This window comes from Pezoporus flaviventris, unplaced genomic scaffold (assembly GCF_033815535.1).
Source record: "Pezoporus flaviventris isolate CSIRO_AGI_PZ_B2104156 unplaced genomic scaffold, CSIRO_AGI_Pfla_v1 ptg000078l, whole genome shotgun sequence".
Taxonomy (NCBI): Eukaryota; Metazoa; Chordata; class Aves; order Psittaciformes; family Psittacidae; genus Pezoporus; species Pezoporus flaviventris.
Genome location: NW_026892626.1, coordinates 17138849 through 17161310, shown reverse-complemented (window position 1 = coordinate 17161310; position 22462 = coordinate 17138849). Strand labels below are relative to the sequence as shown.

General features: G+C 50.8%; 2 protein-coding genes and 1 long non-coding RNA gene across 6 annotated transcripts in view; 2 read left to right on the top strand and 1 right to left on the bottom strand.

Moving 5' to 3' along the window:
• Window positions 1-9537, top strand: part of LOC133279440 (voltage-dependent T-type calcium channel subunit alpha-1H-like) — a 118038-nt gene extending 108501 nt beyond the window's left edge. For 2 of the 3 annotated variants that reach the window (XM_061473152.1, XM_061473150.1), the window contains exons 29-33: window positions 1353-1474; window positions 1927-2262; window positions 4714-4897; window positions 7511-7674; window positions 8279-9537. In XM_061473152.1, the coding sequence (XP_061329136.1) occupies window positions 1353-1474; window positions 1927-2262; window positions 4714-4897; window positions 7511-7674; window positions 8279-9412 (1940 nt within the window). In that variant the 3' untranslated portion in view covers window positions 9413-9537. The remainder of the gene's footprint in view (window positions 1-1352; window positions 1475-1926; window positions 2263-4713; window positions 4898-7510; window positions 7675-8278) is intronic. The other variant, XM_061473151.1, reaches the window with a different exon arrangement.
• Window positions 9538-10510: 973 nt separating this feature from the next.
• On the bottom strand, window positions 10511-21210 carry LOC133279448 (uncharacterized). The gene is made up of 3 exons (XR_009746893.1): window positions 21050-21210; window positions 12289-12397; window positions 10511-10884 (listed from the first exon to the last, which is right to left on the bottom strand). It is a non-coding gene; the product is annotated as an uncharacterized LOC133279448 (long non-coding RNA).
• Window positions 15495-18976, top strand: B9D1 (B9 domain containing 1). Of its 2 annotated transcripts, XM_061473185.1 has the most exons (7): window positions 15496-15635; window positions 15781-15849; window positions 16451-16562; window positions 16630-16726; window positions 17573-17635; window positions 18376-18443; window positions 18605-18976. In XM_061473185.1, the coding sequence occupies exons 1-7, from the start codon at window positions 15570-15572 to the stop codon at window positions 18748-18750; spliced, it is 621 nt and encodes a 206-aa protein (XP_061329169.1). In that variant the 5' UTR covers window positions 15496-15569; the 3' UTR covers window positions 18751-18976. The 2 variants fall into 2 exon arrangements, with proteins under 2 accessions (XP_061329170.1, XP_061329169.1); XM_061473186.1 differs by lacking the exon at window positions 17573-17635 and having other exon boundaries at window positions 15495-15635.
• Window positions 21211-22462: the final 1252 nt, after the last annotated feature.

Below are 22462 nucleotides of genomic sequence, written 5' to 3'. Positions count from 1 at the left end.
TCAATGTTTGCATCTTAATTAGGCCTTCAAGAGCATCAGAAGGGCCCTTGCTCCACAATGCTTTTATAGCTTTCATTAATCCCCTTTATGAGCCCAGCCCTCTGCTCAGATTACACGTGCTTGAAAGCAGAATATTTCTTTCAACTAAAGACAAATTATTTTTGCAGTCTCCAAGAAATTCAGGAAAAAAATTACTTCTGCATCCACTCCAAAATGAAATCCTGTGGGGGCTATATTACCTATATATAACTATATATAGGTATAGATATATATAGGTGCATATTTATTATATAGGTGTGTATTTGTTCAGCCACAGAGGTGAAAAATGTCTTGTTTGCAGAAGCACCATCTGCTGCTCCAAATCCTTTCTGGTTTTACACACACACCTTGCTAGTGTTAGCCCCCAGGTAATCACAGCATGTGTTAGAGACTAGGAGAGCCCTGATCTTGTCTGGGGCAAGCTGCAGGCAGTCAGCACAGCGCTTGCCATCCCAATTTAACTGGGAAATACTTCCACTTCTTTTTGTGGATCACTGCTACTCCCTGTCAGGCACAAGAACCTGCAGTGCTGACTCCCCCAAGACTGGTCATTTGGGGGTTGTTGGGTTTGTTCGCTCTTTTGATTTTCCTTCCTATTTGCCTCTGAAATAAATAGCTACTAGTGAAATGCCCTAGCAAGAGACATTGCTGCCTGTGTAATGAATCTGTGTTCTGTGGAAAGAGGGATATGTTCCATTTGCATTCATTAGTATATTAATTCTCAGGGGGAAAATGTCAGTGAAATATCCCTCATGGTAGATGTATCCTGTAAAAACTAATCAAGACAAGGACATAATCAAGAGACAAAGGGTACTGTAGAGCAGCATTTGTGGAGACAGCTCAGCAAGTCTGCTTGTTTCCACCTCCTTTTAGATCTCTTTGTGTTGGCTCTGCCTGTTGGGGTCAAGTCAAGAGAAACATTGGTGGAAGAGGCCTCTGGAGACCCTAACCCAGCCTCCCACTTGAAGCCCCATCAGTAGGAGGTCAGAGTAGCTTTGTCCAGCCAAATCTTGCAAACTTCCCTACCTCTCTGATGACCTATCCCAGGGCTGTTGGGTCTTCCAGGTGAAAACAACCTTCCTAATGTCCAACCTAGACCTCCTAAGCCACAGTGTTGCTGTCTGTTATATCATCTGCCTCCACTGAGAAGAATTTGGCTACATGATCTCCTCAGTAACTGCAGGCCACCTTAGCAGTCCTCTCTGACGCCCTCATGACGTATCTCAGGGTCTTACCACCAGGTTTGGGGCCGCTCTGAATAAGCCCTGGCAAACATGGCTTCACTGATGGCCTTCTGCTTCTCTCTCCTCCAGACTGCAGTGAAGAAAATCCCTGCGAAGGTCTGAGCCGGCACGCAACGTTCACCAACTTTGGCATGGCCTTTCTCACCCTCTTCAGGGTGTCTACAGGGGACAACTGGAATGGGATCATGAAGGTCTGTGCAGCTCCTCTCTGGGTACTCTATTCTCTCTGTAGGTACATAAATACAAATTTCAAACAAGCTGAGGCAACTCTTGTGTGAAAACAAAAAAATGTCCTATTAAAACATCAAAATTAAACTCCCCCATTTAAAATCCAGGTTTAGTTCAAGTGATAATTTGTCCCAAGTCTTGCCCAACCTGAAATTTAATGCTTTTTAACACATATATAATACTTCAGGAAAATGATGGCTTGTGGCTGAGAGGAGGAGCCATGTACCTTTCGGATGGAACATCGCCCTCTGTTTTGTAGATGGTGTAATTCATGGTGTCCCTATTTTCTTCTACCCATTTTAGATTCACCCACAAGCCGTTGCATCCGGGATATGTTATATTGATATTTCTGTATTTGGAGCCCAAGCAGAGCCCCAGCACGTATTAATTCCTCACTTTTCCCTCGCTGTTGCAGGATACTCTTCGGGAATGCACTCGGGAAGACAAGCACTGCCTCAGTTACCTCCCTGTTATCTCTCCTGTCTACTTTGTCACCTTCGTCCTCATTGCACAGTTTGTCCTAGTCAACGTGGTGGTGGCAGTGCTGATGAAGCACTTGGAGGAGAGCAACAAGGAGGCCAAGGAGGATGCTGAGATGGATGCTGAGATTGAGTTGGAGATGTCCAGAGGAGCACCCACCTCAGCCACTGGTGGGAGCAGAGGTGCAGTTGCTCCAGAGAGCAGGGCACCCTACAGAAGTCAGGAGGCCACAAAGTCAGAGTCAGCTCTGCAGGTGAAGCATCAAGCCCTGGTAAGAGGTCACACAAAGCATTTGCTCTTCTTTTGCTCAGGGTAAGGAGGGGACAGTTCTCACCAGCCACTGCGGTCTGAACGTCAGGCAGCCAGACCCCAAATGACACAGAGCCGAAGAGGCAGGAGACAGGGCAGCGTGGGAGGAAGGCAGCTTTCCTGGGTCCCCCTGTGGCAGAGATGTCACCACCACCTCCACGTCTTGAGTCATTTTAGGAGGGCTCCCTGAGGAGAAAGGCTGCTTGAGACCTGTTTTCCACGGCTAACTCTGTCCTGACCATTGTTCTGGGAGAGGGTGCAAAGTCCATCTCTTGCCCTTTCCAGTTCATTCAAAGGCTGTGAATTTTCATTTCAGAACTGATACAGCCACAGGTCCCTGTCCTGCTCTTCCAACGCATCAGTCCTTGTCATTTTAACATGGGCAGCAGCTCCAGGGAATGCTGGCAACCCTGACATGGATGACATAAATTCCCTTCACACAGATGCAGATATATACTGCTCAGGGTCTTTTTAATCCCACTTTGGGATTTCTAGAGGAAACTCAAGCAAATCATGATGTGCAGCTTGGGAGGGCATGTCTGGCACTGGTGCAAGCGTATAGCTTGTGCTCTGCCTAGGGCATGGCTGACTTGGAGCCTGGGAATTGTTGGAGCACCTCAGCAAGAACCTAGAGGTTCCTGGGATGATATTCCCAACACTGCTGCTCTCTGGTTTCTGTTAGGCCTCTAGAAAGGGCAATCAGAAGTTGGGGGAAAGGAGGGGCACAAGATAATTGTCTCCTCCCTGTCACCAGCGTGTGGGGAAGAGTGAATATGAAATTGCTTTGTCACCATGATCACAAATAAATCTACTGCAAAATCAATGGGGAAACTGAGATTAAATCACATTAAATTAGATTTTTGTACAATCTATCAGTCTCTATTAAGTCAAGTAAAAAGAAATTTACTTACACAGCAATGGGGAACTCACTATTTGAATGTAGTTCCTAATCGACTTTGCTGCAGGAAAAGGCACCATAAACACTATGATCAATTTATTGCCTTTCTACTTGGCCTGAGAGGGATCCCACAGTGAGTAGGCTCCCACCTTGCACATCTCTATCAGGTGCCTGGGATCCTCCCAAACCCTCAGGCTGCCTGTGAAGACCTGCTGCTGATCCCTCCCCATTGTCTACTCAGCCATGCTCAACAGGGTAAAAGCATTGAGTAATTTATCTTGGGATGTTTCTCTTCAGGGATCTGTTGGAAGATATTTGTAAGCCAGAAATGTGTGGAAAAAAACAGATCTAAGGAGACCTTCTGTGACCACCGGACTATCCAGCGAGGGATCTCAGGCCCAGCTTTTGATTACAGAGAGGGAAAACAGCCCAGGAGAGCAAAGCAAAATACATTTAATATAAGACATGCAGCTGGGAAGATGTTTTCAGTCAGTCACTGGGAGCTGGCGTTAAAGGAAACCCGAGTGATTAGTTGTACTTTAGATAACATGGTGAATTGTGAGGGGAATGTGTCCAGGATCAAAACCCTGGAGCCACATTGCAGGTCCTGTTCCAAGGGCTCTTGCTCCCCCAAAACTTGGCCTTGTCATGGCACCACCTCTCACAGCTGCTCCATCAACACTGCAGAGACGTCATTTGAGTCCCTGAAGCTTCCTAAGGCCCCAGGATAAATCTGCTATAAGGTGCTTGAAGTGGCAAGAGCTCAGAGAGGCAGTGAGGGGTCAAGCTTAAGGTTTGTGACGTGCTCTGTCCAGGCACTTTCAACCAGACCCATTTCACAGTAAGAGCAAACACAGAGAAACCCCTTTTCTACCCTCGTATAGGCTCCATATACATGCTGCCATGATGTCTTCTCCTTCCCTCTGCCTCCTGCCATGTGGCTGTCTTCTCCTGGGGCCAGTGGTGCCCAAGATGCCCCATGTAGAAGAGAGGCCACAGGGTTTGCAGTGGTGTTAATGTGTGTGTTTAAATGTCTGCCTCTGTGTGTGTTTTGGGGAGGTATTACACACATCACAAGCAGCTCTGGGTACCCTCTGTCAGTGTGGCTGAAGACTGACCAGTTTTATCCATCTATCCCAGAGAAGCTTTGAGGAGAAGGGCATCACCACCCAGGCTGGGCTGAAAGCATCCCTGGGAAAATGGGAGCAGAACTGTCTCCTGTGGTTAGAGGGTGGGCCCCATTTTCCTGGACCTTACTTTTGCTCTGCAGTATCCAAGAGTCAACTTAGTGGTGGGTCAGTGATGCCTCATTTTACTCCAGCTGCAACCTGAGCTCTTCACTGAGCCAGCACAGCTTTGGTATCCTGTTGCAGTCACCAGGGCTGCAGCCTCTTTCTAAGACGCCAAGAGGAACATCTGCACAAGGCTTTAAACCAAAAAGCAGCTGAGAAGGAGATGGCTGTAAGTAAATTCACCACCAGCAATGACCCCCTCTCCTGTCTCCTTGCTTTTCAGGGCAGCGCAGCCTCTCTGAGGCCCCAGGACTCTCAGAACCTGCTGACTGTCCGCAAGATCTCCGTTTCCCGAATGCATTCCTTGCCCAACGACAGCTACATGTTCCGGCCAGTGATGCCAGCCAAAGCCCCCTTCCCCCTCCACGAGGTGGAGATGGAAACGTATCCCTGCAAATCCCAAAGAGGTACTGCTCATGGAGTTTTCCCTTCCTCCTCCTAGCTGAAACCGTGCAGCAGCAGGTACAGGTGATGGTTAGATGGGGAGTAAGCAACCCATACTGAGCCAGGGCTTGCTGCCTTCATGTGATCCCATCACCATAACTGCCCGATGTCATGTTTTCATCACATCCCTGCATTTTCCCAGGAGAAAGCTGGTGGCTCAGGTTTTTAGCTGGAGAGAAGTGGGGCTCCCCAGCAATGTCAATTTAGCTGAGGAAAAGGGTGCACGCTGCACATCTCATCAGCCCTGACATCAATAAAATCAACGTGAATAAAAGCCAGAGTCAGTGTCACTTCCTGACAGAGCTCCTTTACACCTATGTTTTCAGGCAGTTTTCAGTCTCAAAGCAGCATCTTTCTAGCACAGTACGATGAGCTCAGAGATGCAGGAGTTTCTTTGGGAGCCATAAAGATTAGAAACCACTCTCCAGAGCCTCCCCAGCCTGGCCTTATAATGACTCTTGGAGGAGAGACCCTGTAGTCAAGAGAAGCACGAGCTACACAGGGCCTTTGCTTATCCATTTACCCAAATACATTACCCTGCAAATGCTTTTCTATCTCTTTTGTCGTGCAAGCTGGTTTGAAGGTGAAATCAATATGAAAGAAAATATCTGCCTCCCTAAAAGCCCATGTGCTTCTTGAGTGGCTCTCAAGAACTCACCAGCCTGGTTTCCTTTGATGGAACGTTGTTTGAAATGCAAGAACTGCTTGGACAGACGAGTAGTGGCTTTGCAAACCACGGTGGGGCTGGCAAGATCTGCTCTGGTTTCCTTGGGTGAAGTAACTCTGTATTTGTTCAACCTCTCCGGATACCAGTTAATGTTCTCTGCTCAGTATTTAGTATTATTTCACCTGCACATTCTTTGCTAAGCAAAGAAAACAGAGGTTGAGTTTCATGGCTGCACTACTGGGGATGGTTTTCATCTCTGTAGTGAGTGTAAATCAGGGTTTATACCAGTATAAAATTGCTGTGATCTTGGCAGGGATGGGGAGAACTGACCAGGAATTTGCCCATGTTTCCCAACTTTCTCTCTCTGAGCACTTGAGCAAGGGATATGGCAGGGATTTACCTGCGTCCAACCAGCATCACCCAGAGCAGTGCTGCTTCTGAGCTGAGCAAACTGATTTAAGGCACAGTCCCATAAGTTACACACAGGTAAAACTGAGCACATGGAGACTCACCTTGGCATTTGTGCTTTCAAGGACTTGTGAATGTCAGTTAAGTTGTCTGGTCTTCCAGTACTTCAGTGAGTACGGTGAAAACACTGGGAGATGACCAGATCTTGTGTTCCTGTGGTCTTAGATGCAGTTTCTTCATTGACTAGAAAACCAAAAGACAAATTACACAAATCCAGAGATATTCTGTGTTCCTGTTTAAGAGGGGTTTGGGATTTCCTATACGAGATCTAGATGGAAGGCTTCCAACAGGAGGGAATTCCAGCTAAGCAAGGGAGGAGAGCACAAGGGTTTGATTTTATGACCATGTTTGTGACAGATTTTATGACAAAGTTTTTCTGCATCATAAAAACCATTCTGTAAAGCCTGGCTTAGCGCACAAACAGTGCAGGCAAAAGACTTAGGGAGAAGTGGGGTGGGGAGCTCATGGCTCTGCTCTTTCTGTGGTGATCTGGAGGAAAGCTGCAAAAGAAAAATGATGGAACACTAACTTTTCTTCCTTCCCAACAACAAATCTCCTTCTGAAACGCAACTGCAATCTGTCTGGATGGCTTTTTGTCATAGGTTCAAGTTCCCTGACCTCTGGGCGAGATCTCTTGAAGTGATGGATAGCTGTGTTTTGAACGTGGAGCTGCAATGTAGAAACAGACGTTGGGTTTCAAGCTAATGAGGACAATAAATCCTGCAGCCAACAAAAATAACAAGGCAAAAGATCTTTCAAACAAGGCAGAACTGCAGTAAAGCAGCACCACAGAGGGGCTGGGGAGGAGGGGTTGCCTTTACACTCAGCCAGGGGACCGGGAGCCTTCAGGAAGAGAGTGATTCCTGCCTGGTACATGAGCTCAGGGACTGTCAAAGCACTTGGTCTCTATGCTGCTGATCAGACCGTGTTCAGCAAAGGGCTGCTGCCTGGATTGACACTGGCGGTAGTGTTTGGGCTGCAATGAATGGGAAAACTGCCCTGTGCATCAGCGGTGTCTTCTCCTGGGGAAGGTGGTGGCAGGGTGCCTGCTGGCTGCTCCAGGCTGTAGGTTAGATCTGTAAGTGGAGCTCTGGAGGCTCCCAGCGAGCTGAGCAGGGCTGCTCTTGCCTCCCTGTGGCAGAGCAGTGTAAGCATCCCTGGCAGCACTGCAAAGACAACGCAGGCATCCTGACACAGACTTCCCTGATCCGTGTTCTCCAAATAGGCAACATCCTTTCACAAATCCACCCAAATCCATGCTGCCGGGGAAGTGGCAATGGAAGGGTTTCATTTGCCCTTTATTTGCTGCCATGTTGTCCTGGTGGCCACCGTCTACCCTGAGTGTTGCGGTATCTGTAAGAGAAGATGCCTGTTACCTGCTGCCTGCCTCAGACCTCCACATCCCCATGCCAGTGGTGACTGCTCTGTCTCTGTTCCCCAGGGTCCATCACCTCCATCCGCTCCCAGCCCGTAGGAACATGCTCCTCTCTGAGAGTGCCAACGGAGTCCTTGCAGCTGGCAGTCCGTTCCCCCAACCACTGGAAGATCCTTCCCCCACACATCACACCTCGATCTCCTACTCTCAACAAGCTGTTGTGCAGACAGGTGAGAGGCCAAGAGCCTACAGAGGTAAACTTCATAGTCACCTGAGCCCTTCCCTTCCTTTCCAATCCCCTTTGGGGGTTCCTTCATTGGAGCTGAGAGGAGCATTCCCTTTTTTAGAACAAAATGTTTCTGGTGCCATAAATGTGAATATACAAGTGACACACAGGGCAAGGCCCTTTTTACCTGCTTTCATCTTTGTGGATGTACTGTTCTATGAAAGAATAGCTAAAGCATAGAGAGGAGATGCCCCATTCAGCTTCACCAGTGCAGTGAGAAGCCTGCAGTCAGCCCTACACCCTCTCACTTCAGACAGGCTCCGTTGACTCAGGATTTGGTGCTAAGGAGCAAGCCCAAAATCATGCAGAAAGACCCAGCAGATACAAGCTCTGCACACGTAGGCTCTGGGTCTGCTTGTGAGCAAACCTGCAGCCTCTGGTGCAGGGAGGATCTGAGGGGGGCAGGCATGGTGGGGAAGGCATGGGGTGGTGCACGGTGCGTTAGATCCTCCAAGTGTTCTGCTGCAGGCCATGTTTCCCCCCTGGAAGTGCTCCTGACGAAGCAGATCCCCAGGCTCTCACCCCATCTCTCCCTCCTTACCTTCCAGGAGGCCATTCAAACAGACTCCACGGATGGGCAGACCCCAGACCGCAAGGAGAGCCTGCAACCAGAGCCTGGAGAGACGCTCCCATCAGCAAAGCAGCCTCAGAGCACCTTGACCCCCAGTCCCCTCCATCCCACAACTGCCTCCCTGCCGGGCACCCCTCCGCGCTCCCCGCCATGCTCCCCACACCGGCATCCCAGCACCCTCACACGGAAGCACAGCTGTGGCCAGCACGGCATTCCCAGCCCTGGCAGCAGCCCCCCCAACCCCGAGGGCTGCCTCTTCGAGTCCTCAGACCTGGCTGACGAAGAGGTTCGCCACATCAACAGCTCAGCCAAGGACTGGGGAGGGGAGCACTCGGATGCTGGGAGCCGCTCGACTTCACCCTTCATCTCCCCAGCCCCATCTCCCGTGCCCCTCAAGAACTGCAGCACAAGCAGCCTCTCCGGGGGCAGCAGCAAGGAGAAGGACTTGAAGAAGTTTTACAGCATCGACACAAAGGGCTTCCTCAACAAGCCCAGCTGGGCAGACGACCAAAGGCGGCACTCCATCGAGATCTGCCCCTCCATCAGCCATGGGGACTGCAGCTTCGAGGACCCTGCTGAGGAAAAGCAGCGCTCCCCTGCCCACATCCAGATGGAGTCTGAGTACATCCACGGAGCCCGGAGGAAGAAGAAGATGAGCCCGCCCTGCATTTCTATAGATCCTCCCATGGAGGATGACAGCGGCGCGGCCTCCCGCACCAAACCCTCGGAGAACAGCATGCTGCGGAGACGGACCCCATCCTGCGAGTTCCCGGCTTACAGAGAGGCCCTGGAGCTCGCAGAGAGCCAGCCCGGCGAGGCGGCTTCCAAAGCGGAGCGCCGGGGGCAGCCCCAGTGCCGTGGGGAGCATCTGACCGTTCCCAACTTCTCCTTCGAGCAGTTGGATGGCGGCTCCTCGAGCAACCTCTCGGATCCGGACTGCCGGGCGGACGCCGCCGCTTCCGAACTGAAAAAGCCGGATCACTTAAAAACTCAGTGGAGCAACGCTGAGAAAAGCAAAGAGCTCCTGGGCATTGCTAAGAGCCCCCTCCGGAAGCAGGACTTGGTCCCTGTGACTGTTGCGACAGGAGAAGACGTAGATGATCCAGTATAGCTTTCTGGGAGGGGGGAACGGGGGGGATCGCAAGGGCTTGACACCAACGCGGGGTTCCAAAGCGAAGGGATGGAGCGGCCACGGTAGGTGGGTGGCTGCTCGCTCGGGTTCTCTCCTTCCTCGCGTTCACTGGGGGGGGAGAAGGGTTTGCAAAAAATAACACACACAAAGGGGAAAAAAAAGAGGAAAAACAGCAGAAAAGGAACCAAACAAACGGCTGGAAGAGACGGTGATGGGCGCCGGGGGGGGGGGGTACAACGTGGTTGTGGGGGGGTCTTTTCTAAAGGGAAGGTTGCCTCTGTGGCCTCAATCACATTGATTCGGGTTCGAGGTGGGGGGGGGGGGGGGGGGGTTTGGTTGGTTTGGGGAGGGGGGTTTTTTAAAGATGCTCAACTTTTAACAAGGCACCTTTTAGAGACGTCCCGTGAGGCGGGAGGGCCCGGGTGGGAGCTGTACATTGTCTGTATATCAGCACTTATATACATAGAAATAATGTATTTGTGAGATACAAAACAAGGACAAAAAAAAAAAGGAAAAAAAAAGACCAAAAAAAGAAGAAGATATATACCCACAGAAACTCTCTCTTCATAATGCACATATTTTTATAGAGAAACGATACTGGGTTTTGCATTACATGTGACTCTGCAACCGGGTGGTGTTTCCTTGGGGTTTATGTGGAACTAATGATCACGGCCATTCGTTTTCCAACTGGTTTCTCTTCTTTCTTCATTCACCTCCATTTCCTTCCTCTCCTTCCCTCCACCATCATCCCACCAGCTTCTTGGCACAGCTGATGCTTGAAACGTTCTTTTGTACTTTAGAAGCTGTCCTTATAACGGAGAAAGAAACCAAACCACTACTGAATTGTAGCCAGTGCAATAATGAGTTCTTCATTCTCGTCTCTGCATCTGTCCTGTTGCTTCTTTTCTCCTCCTTTTTTTGAACCAAGATTCAGGTGAAATGTTGCAATAATCTGAACTAACGTGCACAACCGTGGTTCCTTGTGGAAAAAAAAAAACATGGAAAACCAGGAAAAAGTTAAATTTACGGAGAGCTAAACCCCACCAAATGAATAAACTAGCTTATTTAAGAAATGTATTTTGTTTACTGCGGTTCACAGTAAGTTATTGCTCCAGGATGTAAAGGTGTAAAAGCGCTGTCTTAGGTGATGTTCTTTGTGAGCACTGAAGCTAATGCTTTGTCCTCCTCGCAGCAGAACGACTTCTGTCCAGCATCCCTCCTCATCCTCATGGCTGCATCCACCTCCCGTCGCCAGCGAAGCCTCCGGAGGAATCCAGGTCTCCTTTAACTCCATTTCTTCTCTCTCGTTTCGCAGTCTGGGGGTTGGGGTTTCTCTTTTAGCCTCCGATCCTGCCCTCTCCTCACCCTCATCCCAACCTTTCACCGTGGGACAGCATCACCGTGTTCCATCGGAGCAGCACCCAGCCTGTCGCGAGGACACGCCACCAGCGCTGGGTGAGAAGACAGGGGGGGAAACAAGCAGTTAAAGCAGTAACTGTTGAAGCAGTGAAAGCAATGGGTTTTGTTTGGTTCATTCCATGCCTCATATTTATGCATCCACATATATCTTCTGTTATTTATGCATCCATTACTCAAAAGGAAATGTATCTTGTTTCACATGTATTAAACTGTATAAACTGGAAGCGTGGCCTCGCTTTGTACCAGGGTGTAGCCAGAGGCTGAGCCCTGCTCCAGCCTTAAGGTCCCATTGCATCCCCCCCAGAGCCTGGCGTTCCCTGAAACCTCTTTCCCAAGCATCCTGGATCCACACTGTGCCCTTCCTGCTGATGCTCCCACCCAGCTCCAACAGCGACTCCCTTCCCTCATACAACAGCCTCTGTCTGTGGAGTGGCTTCATGCCTCCAAGCACCTGCACTGCTGTAACTCAGAGTCATTTGGGATCAGTGTAAATAATCAGTGTAAATCTTGGTGGGATAGGGAGGAACTCCGGGAAAGCACCATAAAACAACCATTAATGGTGCTCTGGGGATGATGGCAAATGCCTTTCGCTGCAGCTTAAGCAGCAGAATGGGAAGGAGGGGAGGTGAATCCCCCTGTGCTGGGCTTAATCCTGCCTGGAAGTGCCTGGTGTGTCCCTCGGGAGAGGAGGAAGCTGCCTTGTAACGATTACTGCTGGATTTACCCAGCTTTGCTGGGAAAGGAGCATCCCGTGTGCCCATTCCTGGTTCCTTTACCTGGGGGAGCCCCCGTGCTTGGCAGGAAAGGGACAATTCCCAGGGCAGCCCAACCCCAGTGCTCCCGAAACCACCACACACTGTAACCATGAGCAGGAAAAGCCTTTTTGCAACCCCCCCTGTGTGCTTCACACTCCTGCTTGGGGTTCAGTGCTCTGATTTGGGCTTCCTTTAGCCCAATAAAGCGCAGCTTTGCCAAAAAGAGCTCCTAAGAGCAGAGGGTCCTGCCTCCAATGGGCTTGCTCTTCCTTTGGCTGGAAACCTGGCTTCAGCAGGGATTATTCCCAGCGTAACAAACCCCTTCCCTGCTCTCTGTTTGCTCAGAGCTCCTACTCCACCAAATGTATTTGGTTTAACAACTGCCCTCTTTACAAAGGAGATGGTTCCTAACAGGGGATGTGATTGTCCCAGTGTCCCTCTGGGCACACACTGGTGTTACATCGATTCTCTCCCACGTGAAGCAGGCTCCATCAGGCTGCCTGCAAGCGGTGCTTAAGCTCCGAAGTGCAAAGCACCAGGTCAATGCAATGCTAATGTGAGCCATTATTATTTCATTGGGTTGATTGCTACTTTGCATCTTTAATGACAATTCCATCGTGTTCCTTGGCCTGGCCTGGCCTGGCCCAGAGGAGCAGGGCTAAAACACGGATTGAAACTCACCGTGCTGAGGAAGAGGAAACCATCACCAAGTGACTTGAAGAGGCTTCGGGTGCTCTCTGGTCCAAGGTTACATCTCAGATGGCATCAATCTGGAATTGCCTTTGTCCAGCTGGGGAGAAAGAAAGAAGAAAGCATTAAAAAAGCCTCCAACCAAGCAAATGTGCAGCATCCCCAGTGCTGTCATCACCTGTCAGCGCTGCAGCATCATACAGGTACTGATAAACACCTGCTATTTGGGCAGGCTTGCTTAGGCTGAAGGACTAAATGGCCTTTATCCATTGAACACTCCCTGGAAAGCTTTAAATACGTGGCTGTGTATTAATGGCTGGGGCCATCTCAGCTTCCAAAAGGGGGAGAGGAGGGACCCCTTCCACTAGAGCAGCTTGCTCCAAGCCCCTGTGTCCAACCTGGCCTTGAACACTGCCAGGGATGGGGCAGCCACAGCTTCTCTGGGCACCCTGTGCCAGCGCCTCAGCACCCTCACAGGGAAGAGCTTCTGCCTAAGAGCTCATCTCAGTCTCCCCTCTGGCAGGTTAAAGCCATTCCCTTTGTCCTGTCCCTACAGACCCTTGTCCCAAGCCCCTCTCTGGGTTTCCTGCAGCCCCTTTAGGCACTGGAGCTGCTCTAAGGTCTCCCCTTAAGGAGCCTTCTCCCCTCCAGGCTGACCCAGCCCAGCTGGCTGGCAGCATCCAGACACAGAACCCAACAGTTCATCCCATCCATCTTCACCCAGTTACCTTCTCCCCAAAATAAGCCTCCATGTGTATATATATGGAGGAATACATGGAGTAATGCCTGAAGGAATACGCTCACTCCCATGTGAGTATACTCAGCAAGAATTACACCAAGAACATCCTCCTCTGATGCACCATTGATGCTATGGCAGCATCCTCCTTCCATGCTGTTGGATTGGAGCAGGAGGTGGGAAGAGCTCTGAGAACAGAAGCAAAAAGCATTGAGACAAAGGGCAGGGAAGCTCTGCAGCCTCTCACCGCGATAAGACACGGGCAGGGGTGAGTCAGGCTGAAGACAACCTGTTCATTGCAGACAAATGGCACCACGAGATGGGTTCAGTGGCCATTTAGCACGTAACTAGTGGCTGTGCCACTGCGTTGCCATTCCTGTGTCCCCCACCTTCCCCCAGCGCCTGCAGGAAGCAATGGCTCTGCCCCAGGGCTGGTTTCATCCTGCCTGAAAATGTGATGGTGACAAAGGAGCTGCTGCTCGGGTGCTCCCAGACTTCCAGCGCTTCCTCACAGGCACCGTGAGGAGCTTTTCCGAGGCTGAGGCCAGCCGCCATTCATTCTCCTACTCAGGGAGATGAGTGTGGAGTCAATCCCTATGGGAACAGGATGAGAGCACCACTGGAGCCCATCACCGCGGCAGCAGGGCAGTCAGGTCAAGGTGCACCAGAGGCTCTGAGTGACGCATCCCTTCACATCTCACACGATCAGGACAATTCCAAGGGAAGAGGGGAGTGTTTCACGGCGCCGAGAGGAGCACCAGCACCATTCAACAGCCCCCGTGGAGCACCACGATCTGCGGGCTTCCATTATGGTGGAAACCAAAGCCCTGCTGGATCATTCCGTTTTCCAGCAGGAAAAGACGCTTCCTTGCTTGGGATTTCAATCACGGACAAAGATTCCAAACGCAGCCAATTGCAGCAAGAGAGGCGTGGAAAGGAGGGAGGAAAAGGCTCCCGTTATGGCTGCGAGGGGATAGAGTCCAGGTAGAGGTGAGTGCTGAATGACCCTTCCTGCTGCCAAGGGGAAGGCTGCCCAGCGCTGGGATTGACTCCTCCAGCAGCTGGAGATCCCTAGGGAAGGAAACGGCCTTACACTGGCTCTGAGCTTGCTCTGCGGTACCTGGTGGCCACGTCTTAACCAAACAGCATCAGGCGGCTCAGTGGGAACGGGTTTGGGTTTGTCCTGATGGGGTTTATCCCAGAGGAAGTTTCTCAGGAGGGATGGGGAGAAAGGGTAAGATCTGAACCATTCCCTCCCATCCCTCCAGGCTCCCCCATTCCTCTCCTGCCCAAATTGGTTTGCTGAATGTGAACAGAGAAAAACAAACTCAAATCATGGAATCATGGGATAGAATCAGGGAATCAATGAGGTTGGAAAAGTGCTTTAAGCTCACCCAGTCCAACCATTCCCAGCACTGCCAAGGCCACCACTGACCCATGGCACTGAGGCCTCGTCTCCACGCTGTGTGAACACTGCAGGGACGGCAGCTCCTGTTCCAATGCCTGAGCACCCTTTGGGGAAGGAATTGCTCCTGATTCTAATATTTAATGGTTAATAATTAATAAAAATTAATTCATAATAATAATTTTCCTGAATATAATAAATAAAACCTGACCAATCCAATTGAAGCACTGGCACAGAGTCCATCTATTGGGCTACGGAAGGTGTTTCTCATCGTGCAGTTTACCCTCAGCCCAATACAACCCATGTTGGTGTGGCATCTTGGTGCTGTCCCTTTGCCTTATCAAAGACACCTGCAACCAAATCACTGCGCGGCACTGCAGAGGAGCCAAAGCACAACGCACCCGCACCGGCAGCAGGGAGGTGAGACCCGGAGCCGCGCTCCCAACGAGGGAGCATCGTGTGGGATGCTCCAAGGATGCGAGGGGATGACCCGCAGCGTGGTACCCTCGCGATAAGGAGCACCACCGGCCTCTCCCTCCCTTCCCATCAGTGCAGGTCGCAAGGGGGCCCTGCAGAGGCTCCGATTCCCAAAGATTTCCTGCCTGGAAAACGTTCTCTGGGTCTGGTCCCTCACCCAGAAGCCGCCTCAGCCCGGCCGGCAGCAGCACCTAGTGGCCATGTCCTTAGTGCCTGCAGCGTGCTGAGGCCCCGGTGCCCCTCTGTGCTTTAAACCGGGCTCGTTTGGGTTGATGTGGGTCAATATGAGACTATGATAAATCAAAGCACGACGCGATGGGAAGGGAGAGCGGCCGGGGAGCCTCACACCCCGTGGTGGGGTGGATTATGGGGGTGGCATTGGGAGGATGCAGAGCGGGGTCTGCCCGCGGTTTGGGGCTATTCATTCTTGTTTTGGGGCGATTCAGTCGTGTTTCGGGGCGATTCAGTCGTGTTTCGGGGCGATTCATCCGTTTCGGGGCGATTCATCCGTGTTTTGGGGCGATTCACTCGTGCTTCGGGGCGTTTAGAGGCGGGTTCTGCCCTGGCCTCTCCGCGAAGCGCGGCCGCTGAGGAAGCGTGGCCCCTCCGCCGCACCGTCCGTACCCATGGCAACAGCGGAACCGCGGCCCAGGCATGGCGGCCGCGGGCAGCCCCAGCGTGTTCCTGGTGTCGGTGACCGGGCAGATCGAGAGCGGGCGGGTGAGCGGCGGGAGCGTCCGGTAACCCCGCATCCACAGCCCCGGGGCTGGCTCCTGGGGGCGGCGGTGCCGGCCCCCCCCTCGGCCCGTGGCGGCCCTCGGGCCCTGCCGCTCCCCCGGCGCAGCCTCTCCTCCTCTCCCCGCAGTTCCCGGGGTTCGATGACCTCTACTGCAAGTTCTGCTTCGTCTACGGCCAGGACTGGGTCCCCACCGCGGTAAGGACGCGCTCTGCACCCCCGAACCCATCCCGCGGCACGGGTGTGATGGGATCCGTGCAACCCCCCCGTGTATGGCACAGGGAAGGGGTTGGGGTGGAAGGGACCTTAAAGCTCATCCAGCTCCAACCCCAACACCTTCCACTAGAGCAGCTTGCTCCAAGCCCCTGTGTCCAACCTGGCCTTGAACACTGCCAGGGATGGGGCAGCCACAGCTTCTCTGGGCACCCTGTGCCAGCACCTCAGCACCCTCATAGTGAAGAACTTCTGCCTTAGATCCAACGTAAATCACCTTGTTTCAGTTTGAACCCGTTACCCCTTGTCCTATCACTACAGTCCCTAATGAAGAGTCCCTCCCCAGCATCCCTATAGGCCCCCTTCAGACACTGGAAGGCTGCTATGAAGTCTCCACTCAGCCTTCTCCCCTCTCCAGCCCCAATGTTCCCAGCCTGTCTCCATATGAGATGTTCTCCATCCCCTGCTCATCCCTGTATCCATCCTCTGGCCTTGTCCAACAGCTCCATGCCCTCCCCGTGTTAAAGACACAGTGCTGCTGGGGGGGAAGGGGGGGATATCACCTCCTTTAACCTGCTCCCCACAGGGCCTGGAGGAGGGCATCTCCCAGATCACCTCCACGAGCGACGTCTCGCCCACCACCCTCGTCTGGAACTTCCCCATCGACATCACCTTCAAGAGCACCAACCCGTCGGGCTGTGAGTGCGGGGCGTGGGCCACGGCTCCTTCCCCGAGCTCCCCCGCTCACGTTCCCTTCCTTTGCAGGGCCCCAGATTGTCATCAGCGTCTACGGACCCGACTTCTTTGGCCATGATGTGGTCAGAGGTTATGGAGCTGTTCACGTCCCCTTCACCCCCGGAAGGTGAGGGTGGAACCTGGCTTTCGGGGCAGAGGCAAAGAGGGGTTTTCCTTAGGTACCGCTTGTGTCGGGATCATTCCTCTCTCTCCTTAGCAAGTCTTGCCTGTTTGGTACAAAGAACAGGGATTTGCTAGCAGGATAGCAAGTAATCTCTAGTGATCCTGTAAAGCCACAGCTGGGATGTGGAAAACCCAAGTGTGAAATGCAATACATCTCCATCAGCACGCTCAGCATGTGCTAAGCTTTCATTCCCAGACTCTTCCTATATGACAAACACTCTTCCTATATGACAAACATATATGCACTCTTCCTATATAACACTTCCTATATAACACTCTTCCTATATAACAAGCATATATACACTCTTCCCATATAACACTTCCTATATAACACTCTTTCTATATAACACTCTTCCTATATAACAAGCATATATACACTTTCCTATATAACACTCTTCCTATATAAGAAACACTCTTCCTACATAACAAGCATATATACACTCTTCCTATATAACACTCTTCCTATATAACAAGCATATATACACTCTTCCTATATAACACTCTTCCTATATAACAAGCATATATACACTCTTCCTATATAACAAACATATATACACTTTCCTATATAACACTCTTCCTATGTAACAAGCATATATACACTCTTCCTATATAACACTCTTCCTACATAACAAGCATATATACACTCTTCCTATATAACAAACCTTTCCTTGTGAGGAGTAGGTGTTTAGTTGCCTCATGAGTCTGAAATTCCAGCACCTTTACACATAGAAGTCTTTCCAGTGCTGTTTGCTTCATCTCTTAAGTCCTGTGCGCCTTGGGTTTGTTGTAGGCATACGAGAACCATCCCTATGTTTGTTCCAGAGTCCACATCCAGGCTGCAGCAGTTTACAAGGTAATCATTAAAGACTTCTTGGTTTTAAGTCCCTGCTCGTGGTCACAAAGGTTTACACTGGAGCGTACACATGGCTGCATATTTGGATCTTAACCAGAGTTTTGTAGGTCAAACCGTGCTTTAGGTGCCTCAGTCTTTGAGGAGCTCGCTTCAACCATGTTAGCAGTGATGCTGGCTCCATTTATTCACGGCACATTTGAACACTGTTGGTTTAGAAAGAGCTCATGTCAGCAGAGCAGGCTGCTGCTGCTGCATGAGCTCCTGCACTCAGTGGCAGCTCCGTGTCCCGTGGGTTCATTCACGTCAGTGATGGGACTTGCAGAGGTGCTGCTTAGACTTCGCTCAGCATTTTAGATGCCACTGGATGCTGAGGAGGTTTGCTGCAGTCCAACCCTAAATCCCACTGTAGCTATGGTTCTAGTGTAGCTGCGTGTTTGAAGTATCAAAGCTTCGGTGTTGTTCTGGGTGAACAAGAGGTGAATTGGTCTCAAAACCGTCTTTGCCATAGGAATATTCCATCTGGCCCAGAGATAACCTGGATTTAAGATGTGTATGAAGTTGGATTCATTTCTTTCCTTAGACAAAAGGAATTCCCTTAGCAATAAAGGGAATCACTCTTTGAAACCCTGCTGCAAACAAAAGCTGGGAGTCTCCTTAAGCCCCCCGTTGTGTTTTTAACATGCATTTAATGGGCTGTATCAGACCTAAATATCACTGAAGTTTCATTTCTCTTCTCCAAGCTGGTTCACAGGGAGACGTCCGGAATTCACTGACCCCAGAGTGGTAGCACAGGGAGAAGGGAGAGAAGGTAAGTCCTGCGAGCTCCTGGCTGCAGCCCGTCCGCAGCAGGCCACAGCTTGGCCATCCCCTTGTGCTGATAAAAGACTGGTTATTCCTGTTGGGATATGGGCATCCAACACCTGTGCAGAACCCTCTCCTGACCAGCTGTATTCACCTCTTCTCTCCTAGTGACCAGGGTGCGCTCTCAAGGCTTTGTGACCATCTCCTTCAACGTAGTGACCAAGGACATGAAGAAGCTGGGCTACGACGTGACCCCAAGTGACATGCAGGACCCTTCCCAGGGGCCTCTGACAGAGGGGATGCACATGTACTGAGCTGGGCCATGAGGGCTTCAAAGGCTGACAGAGGTCAGAGCTTTGGGGCTCGCTGTGGCAAAGTGAAATGAGCACCTGCCTCAACTGAGATATCTCATTGGAGACATCAAAATGTCATCATTATTAGGAATAATTTCATTATTCCAAAAGAAACAGAACCCTGTGAGGCTTTGGAACAATTACTGTCATCCTTTCAGTAAGATACAGGTTGAAATGGTATGTAAATCAATGTTATCAGCTATTATTCAGCCTTTTGTACGCTTTTTATACACATAAAGAGCAGGAAAGTTCAGAAATGTAGCAGTGTTCTTGGTTCAAACCAGTATTACAAGCCCAGCGCTCTTTACTGATGCTTTTTGTGGTAGAACTGGGAAATGGAAATAGCTGCACCTTCCAAAAAGGGAGGAATGTGGAACTGGTCCAGTAAGATGCACACAGGCTCCTCTCTGCCGTGTGCCTCCCTCTGCAGAAGCAGCAACAGTTCCCTTCATATCCCACATAGACCTTTAGGGTTTGTGCAACTACTTCATGCACTGCAGACACAAACCTTCCCCACATCTGGCAGTGAAGCAACCTGTGCCTTTGCATCTAGAGCAAGATGCTGCCTCTTCCAGGTTTCATTTCTGTATCGAGGGAATTAAAAAGGGCAGCAGTTTTAGTTTAGAGGCGTTAAAGAGCCCCTGGTGTTAAATGTATCCTACCTTCTGGGAGCACAAACTGCATTTTAAGTGCAGATGTTGATTAAAAACTAAGCTTTGGAGAAGGCTCCGCAAAGGAAGATTGAGTTGTGTGTGGTCATGAGCAGGATTTAGCTCCAAATTGGGTACCAGCTGCATTGTGCTGCACAGGAAGGGAGGGAGGCAGCAGAAAGGACCTTCTCTTGCATAGCTCCTTCAGCCATCACCTTACACAGAAACCATACCATGGCTTTCCTTGGCTGGTTTGCTTATCAGGAGGGCAGGTAAAGCAGCCATATAGCAATGCCCAAGTGCTGTACTCAGGCTTTCCTCCCATGGCATAACCTCAGAGCAGGAGCGGACCCATGTGGGTTGTTATTAGTCACAGGAGCTCCAATGCTGCAGCATGAGGGCACAGAGCCACCTGGGTCTGAAGAGCTGCTCCTCTGAGATGATGTTAGTGCTCTTCTTTTGGGCTGAATAAACCCACTTGTCTCAATGTATTTGTCTTGCCCCTGCTAGGTTTTGTTACCTGTTTGTGGCAGGACGTTCCTAAGTCCTCGGTCATCCAAGATCTGCTGTTCTTACAGGTACCAAAGAGAAGTGGATGCTATAGTAAAATGACTCATTACTTATTTTCCTATCTCAATTTGGCCATGTAACCTCTTGTGTTTGACTGCAAACACCCAAAGGTGACTGTGAGAAAGACTGAACACGAATCCACCCTGTAAGGGACTGACCAAGGCCTTGGTAACACACAGCATTGAACTGCAGAGCCAGGACACTGTCAGATGTAGTTAGAGAGATCACTTCACAGATGAGTGAATAAATGCAATGTATTCGATATGTATTGAATAAATGTAAGCTCTGAGACGTGATCAGTGTGATTTTGCTGTGAGCATTCTTAGCATCCTTTAGACTGTTTAGAAATACTTCCCAAACATTCACAGATGATTTTCCAGCTCTTTCTTTCTTCCCATCTTGTTTTTGTTGATTTTCCACTTCCAGGAAGCTCCTCCACCAGTTGTTTTGGCAACTGCTGTGATCTCGGGACTGAGTCATGCTGGAATCCAAACTAAGAAGTATTTCCTGTTGGCTGGGAGCAGAGGCAAGGAATTTTGTTGCCTTTTCAAAAGCATTTGGGAAGCGGCTCTCCGCAGTAGCGGGATCAGTATCAGTGTTTGAAAGGCAAACATCAAACCTGCTACTGCTCCAAGAGTTTGTTTCCCTTGAGCACAGTTACCAGCCCCCATTGCAATTAGAGCAAAACTGCCCAGCACAGATTCTGCTCATGAGAAACCCGTTAAACCCAGACAAAGCCCCAGCCTTGTGCCCGCAGGGATGCAGTGAACTTAACCACATGCAGCTTTGTGGTGTCCTGCTGTGACCGATCTCCTGCATGGATCCTGTTTCAAACTGGCTGCTTACCCCACTGAGGCTAGTCAAAGCTCCCATGTGTGTTTGCACGGGCTCCATCACACTGCAGGGACCCTCAGGAAAAAGGTTAAACCAGTGAAAAGCAAGGGTTTAAAACACTTCAATCCCAAACTCCGCTGAACAGTGTTTTAGATACGGGACTAAGCAGATCCCACACCTCTACCTGCATTATTGGGGCTCTTTACCTATTGCCTCTGGGTTTGATTGGGGGTTTTTGGCTCCTCGGTGTCTCCAGCATGTTAAGAACCCCCACATACCTTCCTCAAGGCCTTCACATTTTGCTGCAGGAGCTCCTCAGCTTGCTCCTTACCCAAGGGCACACGCAGGGGCGATGCTTCCAATGCTTCCCGAGTTTGACGCTGCTCCTGCGCTCCAAGAGGCAACTGCTGATCCTGCCCATAACCATCTTCTTCTCCCCAACACAGCCTTGCTGCTGCCTCCATCAGCTGCTGGAAAACTCTGGTTTGAGGGGTGCTGGAGCACCTGCAGTGTGCACAGAATCCCTGCTCTCACGACACAGGAGTAAAAAGACACCCGCCTCGGTGCTGCCAAAAGGACATCAATAGGGCAGGGATTTACAACCCCTAAGTGTTGGTTGCAGTTAAGCGTTAAAGGTTCAATGAGCCCGTGCTCCAAGAACAGCCAAATTCCAACCTTGTTATAGCAGAGGCTCAAAGCAATTTCCTCTCACCCAGTTAATCCTCCTCCCTTGGATTCAAACCCACAGCTCCCAACCCCTTGTTGGCACAGGCAGTGGGGGGGGCTCCCAGCTGGTGCTGCAGCTCCTGTTGAAGTCTCTTCCCAGGCAGTGGAATTGCCCATAAACCTCCTAATGCAAATGGGAGGGGAAAAGCCTTGATCCAGTACCTGTGTCCTGACACAGGATGAGGCTTCAAGGCCATCAGACAGAATGAGATGAAGCTGGGGACTTGGCAGGAGCCCTCCTCTGCTCTCCTGCTCTGGAGGAGCTTTGGGGAGAGCTGCCTGCTCCCTTCATGGGAGAGTTCTGCTGCCACCATAGGAACCAGTCTAGGAGACAGCCAAGGACATGGATCAAACAGCAGCTTAGGAGCCAAACCTTCCAGAAGGAGGAAAATCCGTTGGATATTTAGAATCAGAGAATCACAGAATGGTTTGGGTTGGAAAGGACCTTAAGGTCATCCAGTTCCAACCCCCTGCCATGGGCAGGGACACCTCACACCAGACCATGTCACCCTGGCCTGTATCTTTAGGACCGGGCATTTGCAGCCCTTTCCACCAAAACAAACAGCAGCACCAGCTCCTGCCCTCTCCTGGCAGCTTTCGACCTTTAGGAAGATGCTGGAGGCTGCTGCCAAGGTTGTGTGGAGGATGCCCAAGCTCTCCCTGCTCCTCCACGGGGACTGCTGAGTGCAGTGATGCTGCCCCTTATCCTGAGAGCATGGGACAAGTACCTCTTAGTGCCACAAGCACTGAAGGAGCAGGACCCAGCCAGGACCCCCGGCACCAGTGAGTGCCCTGTTAGAAACCACCCTTTGGCCATCAAAGCCAGGCCTGAGCCTGCAGGAGGGAGGGTGCAACACAAGCTGCTTTCACAGCAGGGTGCAGTGATTCAGGCT